The sequence below is a fragment of the Oryza glaberrima genome, chromosome 8 (assembly GCF_000147395.1).
Source record: "Oryza glaberrima chromosome 8, OglaRS2, whole genome shotgun sequence".
Taxonomy (NCBI): domain Eukaryota; kingdom Viridiplantae; phylum Streptophyta; class Magnoliopsida; order Poales; family Poaceae; genus Oryza; species Oryza glaberrima.
The window spans coordinates 23,415,172-23,426,135 of record NC_068333.1 but is presented as its reverse complement, the minus strand read 5'-3'; the positions used below and the strand labels follow the sequence as shown (position 1 = coordinate 23,426,135).

At 45.1% G+C, this 10,964-nt stretch overlaps 1 protein-coding gene across 1 annotated transcript; it reads left to right on the top strand.

The window, feature by feature from the left end:
* Positions 1 to 4,734: 4,734 nt before the first annotated feature.
* On the top strand, positions 4,735 to 9,822 carry LOC127782539 (triacylglycerol lipase 2-like). Its single transcript, XM_052309797.1, has 9 exons — positions 4,735 to 5,049; positions 5,157 to 5,282; positions 7,822 to 7,962; positions 8,208 to 8,318; positions 8,429 to 8,572; positions 8,698 to 8,741; positions 8,856 to 8,935; positions 9,028 to 9,123; positions 9,231 to 9,822. The coding sequence occupies exons 1-9, from the start codon at positions 4,807 to 4,809 to the stop codon at positions 9,557 to 9,559; spliced, it is 1,314 nt and encodes a 437-aa protein (XP_052165757.1). The 5' UTR covers positions 4,735 to 4,806; the 3' UTR covers positions 9,560 to 9,822.
* The last annotated feature ends 1,142 nt before the right edge of the window (positions 9,823 to 10,964 follow it).

Genomic DNA, 10,964 nt, shown 5'->3' with positions numbered 1-10,964 from the left:
ATCCCAGGCTACTAGACAATGGCCACCATTCACTTCTTCTTGCCCCTTCCACAAGAAAGCTCTGCATTTTTTGTTGAACTCTTTGATTGCCCATTTCGGCATCTGCAAAACGGAGAGGAAATGCACCGGCAAAACTGTCAGAATAGACTTGATCAGCCGCAGTCGTCCATCCGGTGATAACATTTTCGGCTTCCACCCCGCTACTTTCTTGGAAAGGCGGTCAAGAATCGGCTGCACCTCAATCTTCGTTGGCTTTCTCAAAGACAGCGGCAGACCTAGATAGACAATGGGAAACTCTTGCACTTCACATCCCACCAAATTTTGGATCTCAACAAGATTGTCGGTTGCACACTGAATGGGCGTCATGGCGCTCTTGCCCAGGTTTGTTTTCAGACCCGTGGCTTTGCCGAAGAGCTCTAGGATTGCACAGACAACTTGCGCCTCCCGCTGGTTTGGTTGGAAGAAGATAACCGTATCGTCTGCATAAATGGAGGTGTTTGGGATTAACCTCCGTGCATCCAGTTTTGCCAAAAGACCCCATGAAGTGGCCTTTGCCAGGAGTCCTTGAAGCGTATCCATGATTAGAACAAAGAGCAGCGGCGAGAGAGGATCGCCCTGCCTCAGACCTCTGGCCGGCTTGAACTTTTCACTGTCCTGGCCATTCACCAATACCGCTGTTTCAGCAGTGAGAAGGATTGCCGCTATCCATCTCCGCCATTGCGCCCCAAAACCCCGATACCTCAGAAGGTTCAGTAGAAAAGTCCACGAGACTGTGTCAAAAGCTTTGGTGATGTCCAGTTTGAGGAGGATCATTAGTTTCTTTCTTCGGTGAAACTGTAAAGCCAACCCTCTGACGAAGATGAAGTTTTCATGTATGGAGCGCCCTCTGATGAAGGCCGTTTGGTTGTGAGCCACCAACCCCTCCATTCTTGGTGCCAATCTTGAGGCCATGATTTTTGTTGCCAGCTTGATGAAGCTGTGAATTAAGCTAATGGGTCTGTAATCCTTGATCAGCGTTGGCGCCTCTTTCTTTGGGAGCAGAGTGATGATAGCTGTGTTGAGGTACTCAAGATTTTGGCTGTTTCCACTGTGCAACTTGGCCAGGGCTGCTAAGACATCCGCTTTGATTGTGTGCCAACAGAACTGAAAGAAAAGCCCTGTAAATCCGTCCGGACCCGGCGCTTTTTCATTGGGCATTTCCTTGATTATCTTCCACACCTCCTCCTCAGTAAACGGTAACTCAAGTTCAGTGAGGTCCGCCGGCGGTGGTAACACTTGATTGAACACGAGTTGTGCTGAGTCCTGTTCCCCCACTCCCATGATGTTCTCAAAGTAACTCTTGGCCATTTTCAGTTTGTCTTCTTGCACAGTGGCGATCTGTCCATCGTGCTCGAGCACTGGGATGAAAAGCTTGCGACGACGTGCATTCACCTTCATGTGGAAATATTTCGTGTTTGCATCCCCCTGGCGGAGTTGGGTGATACGCGCCCGCTGGCGCACCCGAATTCTCTCCAAGGATGCCAAAGCCAAAACTCTGCCTTTGAGGATTGCCCTGAATCTTCTTTCAGTCGGGGATAACAGCCGGCTTTCTTGTGCAACATCAAGTCTGAGGATTAGCTCGTTCGCGATTTGCATTTGAAGGCGGAAACGGCTGATCTTTTTCTGCCCCCATACACTTAACTTTCTTGCAAGTCTAGCCATTTTGACATAAAGGATCACATAAGGGTCTGCACTGTCTACCTCTTGTTCCCAAATCTCCTGAACCACCGAAGGGAAATCCTCCAACTTGACCCAGAAACTTTCAAAGCGGAAATGCCTTGCTGCCCTGAAAGTCTCCCCACAGGTTAGTAACACTGGGCAGTGATCCGAGCTAGAAGTGCTGAGAGCTTGTAGATGAGAATCTGGGAAGGATTCCTCCCACTCTGTCGACGCCAGCACTCTGTCGAGTTTCACCAGAGTTGGTTGTTGCTGCTCGTTGCTCCAGGTGTAACGGCGACCAAACAAATACAGCTCTTCAGTTCCAACTCATTGATTCTGTTCCGGAAAGCGTTGAGAAGCCGTCTGTTGATTCTGGTGTTGTTTTTGTCTGCCGCCGCCGCGATGAGGTTGAAATCTCCTGCAATTAGCCATTCCTCTTGACAGAGCTCCCTTACCGCCGACATTTCATCCAGAAATAGGAGCTTTTCCCCGTCGTCCTGAGGACCATAGACAGACGTCAGGGACCAGGATTTAGTCCCCTGAATTTCTTCCAGTTTCACTGTCAATGACCAATTTCCGCGATGGACTTCTACTCCCTGAAACATTTCCCCTTTCCAAGCGATCATCACCCCCCCTCTAGTTTGAACAGCCGGCAGTGCCGCAAAGCCATCAAAGGCCGCACCACATAGTTCATAGATAAAACAACATCGAGTTTAGACTCCTGAAAACAAACCACCGACACATTGGAATTTAACAATGACTCCCTTACCACCCTCCTCTTAGCGGGGTTATTTAATCCCCTCACATTCCACACAAGCACACTAAAATTCGACATGACAACAAAAGGGGAAAAGAGCTACTCCACGCACAAAACCACCACGAGCTTCAAGCAGGTGAGGGGATTGCCGCTGGCGCGGCCTCTGCTACAGGAATCTCCTCAGGTGGCAGTTCATCTTGCGGTGCAAGGGACACATCTAGCAGCTCGGCCAACGCCTCCATGTGCTGGGAGGGGAGCGGCTGATCAAACACGCTGACGAACTGCTGGACCGCTTCATGTGTGGCTTCCTCTTCTTCATCGATGATGCCGAGCCTCTTCATTGTCACCCGCTGCGCCTTGGAGATGGAGTGGCGGCGAGGCCCACTCTCCTGGTTCCTCAGGCGCTCACTGCGCCACGGAGTGAATCCGGCGGGGATCTCGTTGCGGCGGCGTGATTTTGTCTTGGGCACAGATTCTGGCGGCCGTCTCCCCAGCAAGGAGGGCGGCGGCGTTGTGGAGACAGAGTCGATGAAGCTCTGCAAGGTCGGCTCCGCCTGGGCTATCACTTGTGGTGGAGCAGCGTGGGCCGTGCCCTGGGTCGTGGGGTCCTCAGGCAGGTCCAGAGCGCCTCCCCGCGCCGAGTCTTCCATTTCAGCCTGCTGGGCCGTCAGTGTCGGCCCAAGTTCCACTTCCGGCCCCTGGTTGGAGCTTTCGTCCGGTCCGAGGCCCACATCCGGCTCGTGGTCGGTGTCGTCGGCCACCATAGGTGACGGCCCATGCCATCTATTGGGCCCGCGGCCCCTAGATCGGTGGTAGACGAGATTTCCCGCTAAGCGCCTGTCCTCGCCCAGCGCTTCGAACACGACCGCCTCGCTTGCGCTTTCTCACACAGTTTCCATCGCTCCCCCACCTTAACTTATTCTTAGGTAAATTCATTGGGACATGCTTCTCTAGATGTTCCATATCTGTTTTCCATCTTGTATATGAAAACTATCGATTCTTATTAGATCTTTCGAGTAATGTCAAACAGGTTCAAGATTATCTTTTATATGCAACGTTTTAGACCTGGACTGTTCGTAAGTTTGTTTATCCGGAAATGTGAAATGCAACGTGTTTTTAATTATTCAGACTAAGGGATCAGATATTCAGATGGGTTGATGGGTTGCATGGATTCATGTCTGTTTCTCACCTCCTCCGTTCCCGGTGGCGTCTGAACCCAAGAAAACAGGAGGACGACCTGATCGATGATGATACTGACGAGCAGAGTCCACCACGCCAAACTCAATAAAAACATCACACATGGGCATACCTTTCCCAGCAATTCGGTGAACACATTATCATCTAAGGTCTTTCGTCTAGAAAACATTATAGTGTGGATATTTCAGAAATTAATTAAAAGCCTCCTCTTTTCGGTTATGTTTATGCTTATCAATGAAAATTTGAATTTTCAACCTTAAATTTGGAACTAACTTTGGCTTTTTTTCATAGAAGTTTATTTTTCAGCCTTTATTTTTAGATCGATAAGAACATATATGTAAAAGTTTTATTTATAAATTACTATTAGTTTATAAATATGTTGTTTGGCTTATTCCACAAATAAGCGAAACAATGAGGCTTTATCTGATTTCTCTACAAAAGATTAAGGCTTAGCTCTGGTTTGCAGGAAGTGCTGCTAATGGTGAAGAGTTGTTACTCTTATAAAAGCATAAGCATATATACTCTTAAAAACAAGAGTTATTGCTTAGTATTTAAATTAATTGAATTTCACATAGTTAAAACTAGAATTAAACCACCACAGAAACAGATCGAGTTACTACTAACAGTAATTAAATAGCATTTGACCGTGTGTCATTGTTCTGAACACTGAACAATGCGTGTCACACTCTCACAGGCCACAGACAGCACGCATATGCATCAGGAACATTATGGCGGTTATAATTAATTAATTACTCAGAATTAATTTACCAAGTCAAATTCTTTACACACGCAGTAATGCAGTTAATTACAGTGTTATGCCGAATGAATTTTGTTAGAACTAATGAACCGTATCGCCCATGCATGTACACCCATTCCCAGATCAGAACTGAGCTGAGCTGCTAGCTAGCAAGGTAGCCAAGCCAAGGTGTCACGCTGAAGAAAGCAAAGGCCAAGAATATATCTCACGCACTGGGGGTCGCCGCGTTCACACGGCGCAGCTCACCGCAACAACATCACTAGCTGAGCAGTGACCACCTTTAAATACGCATGCGCCCACTCCTCGATCGCTCGCAGCACTGAGCTCGATCGTGCGCGCGCGCGCACGACGCAGCAGCGGCTAGTGGCACTCAGAGCGCGCCACGGCGGGCGCCAGCATGAGCACCGCGTGTCACGGCGTTCGCGGCTTCTTCTCGATCTCGGCGGCGGCGATGACGATCGTCGTCACCACCGCCGTCGTCCTCCTGTCCGGCCCGCAGCTCGCCGCCGGGGCGCGCGTCCTGATCAACCACGCTGAACTCCGGCGGCGCGACATTGCCACCGCCGCCGGCGGCGGCGGCGGCGACGGCGCGTGCGCGACGGCCGTGGCGCCGTTCGGCTACCCCTGCGAAGAGCACGAGGTTAATCAATCTCGTCGAACACCTTTAAACGCGCGCACGCAGAACGTTCGCACGCACGAAGCAAAACCGTCAAATCTCTTTTGTTTTCTTCTTCTTCTCATGGACAGGTGACGACGCAGGATGGCTACATCCTGGGCTTGCAAAGGATCCCGAGGGGACGCATCGGCGGCGTCACCGGCGGCGGCGTGGCGGCGGCGCGGCAGCCGGTGCTACTGCAGCACGGTGTACTCGTGGTACGCATCACGCACGCATGGCACCTAACATTCTCTCTAATCCGTGGTCGTTTTCTTGCCAATCTCACATACTTTCATGTGCTTAGCACCACGCCATGCCGGTGCACACGTATTCGTCTCATCATGTCGTCCCTGTTTCATTGCACCTTTCGAGCTTTTCTTAGCTTTACAGACAACTTTGTCTAAATTTAACCCAAGTTCGTACGCTTTTTCGTAGTTTGGGTTAGTAGAATAGAATCTGTGTCCAAGAAACCTGATTTTTGGGGGGTCGGTGAAGAATTCTCCGAACTCCGTTTGGGTTCACAATATCCGTTCGATGGAGAACGTACGGACAGGATAGTCCAGGATTTTTAGCATCTTTGAATTAAAGTTTTTGAATGGAATTAAACAAGCTTGAGGAATTAATATATATGCATGGATGCTTCTTTTCATGATATCCCAGTGTTAGTCTCGATCAATATGGAATTTGCAGATATGCATGGCACATGGTTCGGTGCTCCTGTCTCCTTCTAGCTTCTGCTGCGGACTAGTTGCAGCACTCATGGACTTTAGCTAGCCCATCACTTGCATGGGGTCTCAAATCCGTACACCGTTGTAGCTAGCTAGAAACATTTGAGACATGCTACGAGCAGTAATAAGGAGTATATCCCAAAATATAATCCCTCCGTCACAAAAATATAACAATCTAGCACTAAATTTCCTACATCCGAATACTTATATGTCCAGATTTATTATACTAGGATACGCCTCATACATTACCATGCTGTTATATTTTGATATGGATGGAGTAAAATCTTTCAGACCGGTTAGATATGGTATTAAAAAATAGGTAAAATTAAATAGAAAATAGTGTAATTGGTTGAGAAGAGAAAGCAGATGGAGAAATTAAATTGTGAAAATTTATGATTAGTTGAGAAAAAATCGGTGGAGAAGTTGTTATATTTTAGGATATTTTAATTTTGGGATGAAGAGAGTAGTCCTTAAATATGTACAGCACGGCACGCATCACAGTTTTATATTGTCAATTTGTGTTATCTCTTGATGCATCATTTAAAAAATATCAGGAGTATTAACATTTACATTAGATGGTGCAATAACTCTCGAGACCTTCCTAAAGATTCTAAAAAAAAATCTCAAATTATATAGAGTATATATATGTTATATCGAACTTGCAGATTATATATGCACAATTGGTGGGTAATTTGTTGTTTGCGAATCTAATTCTTGCTACAAGTTTTTTTTTTCTGCTGATTGAGATTTTTTTTAAAAAACCGAAGCCAGACTACGCTGGTGTTATATTGAGAAGGAGAGAAAATATTTACAAGGTCACCAGAGAGGTGAGAGAAACATGGGAGGGGGGGGGGGGAGAAAACATAGAAAAAATACACACACTCTAAATGAGAGCTAAGTGGATATTCTTGCGATGTTTTTTTCTCCACACATGCTCCATATCTTGATTTCATCTTGTATTTTGACGAGTAGTTGTGACATGGTTTTCTCTTAATTTCGGAATATTCTTCTGTTTCGTTCACACCATATTTCCGAAATATGCCACCAACAAATGGATTGACTTAAGTGCTTTAGCTTTGCCTTTTCTGTCTGATTGAGAATTAAGTGGAGTCAGAGAGCCGTTAGGACAATTTACAATGATGTTTACTAGTAGTAATGATGTAAATGTATGGTCAGATATATAGTACGTATGACAAACTAATGAATATACATTCATGCAAGAATTTACTCCTAGTATCTCACAATCAAACATGGATAATAGCAAGATGCATGGTTCAACAAGAAGCAATGATAACAGTTCCGTACTACACTATTTTGCAATCAAAACATACTCTCCATCTGTGGTGTGGTACGATTATTGATTAGTATGGCTATCAACATCACTACTCTCTCTATTCCAAAATCCCAAATTTTATTGTACTACATTATATCTCATCCCAATAGATTGATTTATTTTGAAACGGAGGAAGTCTCTCTTATCCGGTGTCTTCATGCATGAACAATGGGCACATAAATTTCAAAATTGTCAAAATACGCATCACCTAAAACACTACTATATTTGGTCATAAATATTTAATATTTAAGATAATATTTGGTTGAACTTTAAAACTTTGACCATCTATTTATGTTAAAATAAATTTATAAAATCTAATAAGTTTATGATATTAGGATAGTACTTTTCAGGATAAATATACACATACTTCTTTATCCTAATTTTAAATTAAACATTTGAGAAATTAATTATAGAAGATCAAGATTTCAAAATGTTGACCAAACCCTGTACTAAACACCAAATATCAGGGAATATAATAAATTGTTCGTGACAAAACATTAATGCTAAAACCGTCCCACGTTAATTAGTTGAAAGGACGTACAAATCTAAGTAAAAACAATCTTTTTCATAGTACACAAAAAGTGTCATAAGCAGCCCAACAATTACATCGTTCAATCGAATACTCCATGTAATGATGTAAGGCGGCGAAAACTGTTACTCCATCTTGTGGAGCTGAAATATCTTTGTGAGTGGCAGGATGGCATGACATGGCTGCTGGGGTCGCCGGAGGAGTCGCTGCCGTACATCTTGGCCGACCAGGGCTTCGACGTCTGGATCGCCAACAACAGGGGGACCCGCTGGAGCAGCCGCCACGTCTCACTCGATCCCAAAAGCCGGGTAATTACTTCACCATTAATCACACTCTGAATCTCTTTACTGCTTGCTAATCAGAAAAGATATGTTCTAACTTGTACTACAAAGTAATCTTATATCATATCCTAGATAGCAACAATTTTTTTTTTGGGAATAAAGACAGCAGCATTTTAAACCGGATGTAGTAATATTAACTGCAACCCTGCATTGCAACACGGTCATGTACACTGAAGACTGAAGTAACTGATGACCATCTCTTCTCATGTCAGAGCTACTGGAACTGGTCATGGGACGACATCGTGGTCAACGACATGCCTGCAATCGTTGACTACGTTTGCAGCCACACCGGCCAGAAGCCACACTACGTTGGCCATTCAATGGTATATACTAAGCTGGCAAATTAAAGGAGAATTCATCATCATCGTCATCATCTTACTGTAATCTGTTGGGTTGAAAACGTAGTACTCTGTTTTTGTTGTTGTTGTTGCAGGGGACGCTGGTGGCGCTTGCAGCTTTCTCCGAAGGCAGGATGGTTGACAAGCTGAAATCAGCTGCGCTGCTCAGCCCTGTCGCGTATCTGTCTCACATTACCACTCCCATTGGCGTTGTGTTAGCTAAAGCATTCGCTGGAGAGGTAAAAATCCATACAGAACAAACAATGTTCTTCATGCAGATGCTGCAATTGCAATGTTCTTACAGACATATTTTATTTTCTACACTGAACTCTGCTCTGATCAACTATATGTTCCAAAACTGCAGCTCATCTCTGATCTCCTTGGCATCGCCGAGTTCAACCCAGCATCGTATGGCCGGCATTCTCGTGCCTTTCAGACAAATAAAAATCATTTTTACAGCTTGGAATCGTCTCCGGTTGCTATGGAGCTGACATATTGGTAATTCACTTCTGTCTAATGCAGGCCTCAAGTGTCCAACTTGGTTAGGACGTTCTGTCGTAAGCCCGGGATGAACTGCTACGATCTCCTCACATCTTTCACTGGTAATTAATCAAGGATTAGTATTTTACCTACCTGAGTTAATTTGCTCTACATTACATTTCACTCCATGCTAACTCCCATGCAAACATGTCAGGAAAAAACTATTGTCTGAACAATTCAGCAGCCGACATCTTCCTCAAGTACGAGCCCCAGCCAACGTCCACAAAAACCTTGATCCATCTCGCTCAAAGTAAACCAATCAAATTCTAGTCTCATCAGTCATCTTATACCCTCTAATTAACCAAACCAAAATCATGTTAATTTGATGATAATTTGATATTAATTATCTGGATGCAGCGGTGAGAGACGGGGTTCTGACCAAGTACGACTACGTGATGCCGGACGCGAACGTGGCCAGGTACGGGCAGGCCGACCCGCCGGCGTACGACATGGCGGCGATCCCGGCGTGGTTCCCCCTCTTCCTCAGCTACGGCGGCCGGGACTCGCTGTCCGACCCCGCCGACGTCGCCCTCCTCCTCGACGACCTCCGCCGCCGCGGCCACGCCGGCGACCGGCTCACCGTGCAGTACCTGCCCCAGCTCGCCCACGCCGACTTCGTCATCGGCGTCTGCGCCAAGGACCTCGTCTACAACGACGTCATCTCCTTCTTCCGTCGATTTCACTAGCTAAGCTCATGATCGGATCATCCAGCTACAAAAAGGAAAATAACTGAAGAAATTAAAGCAAAATATAGTTGGTATACACTAGTGATTATAAGTAGGTAATTAATTTGGGAAAGTGAGAAAATTATACTAGTAGTTGATATATATTTTTACATCAAAGATGATAAATGAAAATGTTACCAGTTATCACTCGGACAATGGTACTACTGTTACCAAATTTTTACGTGGAAAATGGTCCATTCTAACTCCCTCAACTATTAGCTGAATTTAACTCGTATTCCTCAACAATAAAACTGGGTATATCGTCTTCCCCAAATATTAAAACCAACATATGCTCAAAACGGCTGAGGGAATCGTTTTACGCTGTTTTTATATATTTGATGGAATGATATACCTGATTTTAGATTAAGGAATACGGATGGGATTCAACCAGTAGTGAGGAAGTCAAAATGAACCTTTTAGTTTTGTTACAATAGAATGTAGTAATTGGGCCTTGCGTTAATTGAATTGGCATGGGAAGCCCGGCCCAAGAATGTAACTGGGCCACCCATCCCCGCCGCTCCCGGCGCCGCCATCAGGTTAGGTCGCCGTCGCCGTCGCCTCCATCCAATCCAAGTATCCAAAGGAGGAACGCCGGCGGCGTCCCGGCTGGGTCCTCCTCAACACCCACCGCCGTCGCCGGCCGCCACGGCAGCAGCAGCACCACCACCACCACCGCGAGAGACACCCGGAGCCCGGAGGCATGGATGGTTGCTGTTGATGTGAGGAATGGCAGAGTGCAAGGCTGTGAAGAAGTTTTGTGATCAAAGATTCAGCTATCATCTATTGCCAAGTACTCCGTATGAATACAGATACTACCTCAGGTAATTAGTTAGTTAATTAGTGTATTGTATTATTGCTTAAAAAATGCTTTGCTCCTGCCTTCATCCTTGTGACTTGCATGAACCATCTATCGCGTTAGTATGATTTCTAAGTATATGAATCCATATAGTACCTCAGGTAATTGGTTAGTAGTTTATTGTGTTATTGCTTCAAAAATAAATGCCTACGCTTGTGACTTCCCTCTGCTCAGCTTGCTTTCCAATTAACTCTTTATCCAATACAATTAGTAATGCGTGCTTCAACAACGTACTAATTTCATCGTCGCATCTATCAGTGAAAATGCTTTTGTTATTATCTGTTTGGTTTTCAGTTAATTATCATTATAATTAACACTATAGTGATGCGTGCTCAACTATCCATTGTAATTAATTATTCTACAGCTCTCTCCAATTGTTCTTTTAATATTTTGCAATGTACCCATTGGTAATAATTCCGTACTGATCTATGGTGGTAGAGTCACCATCAACACCTACTTTTTAAAAATAAAAATAAAAATAAAGGTTAGTGTCACTACATTTTTAATACA

Bases quoted from the DNA above. Each gene is read 5' to 3' on its own strand.
- LOC127782539 (XM_052309797.1), top strand. From the start codon at position 4,807: ATGAGCACCGCGTGTCACGGCGTTCGCGGCTTCTTCTCGATCTCGGCG. The intron at 5,050-5,156 runs GTTAATCAATCT...TCTCATGGACAG, and splicing joins ACCCCTGCGAAGAGCACGAG to GTGACGACGCAGGATGGCTA. The intron at 7,963-8,207 runs GTAATTACTTCA...TTCTCATGTCAG, and splicing joins CACTCGATCCCAAAAGCCGG to AGCTACTGGAACTGGTCATG.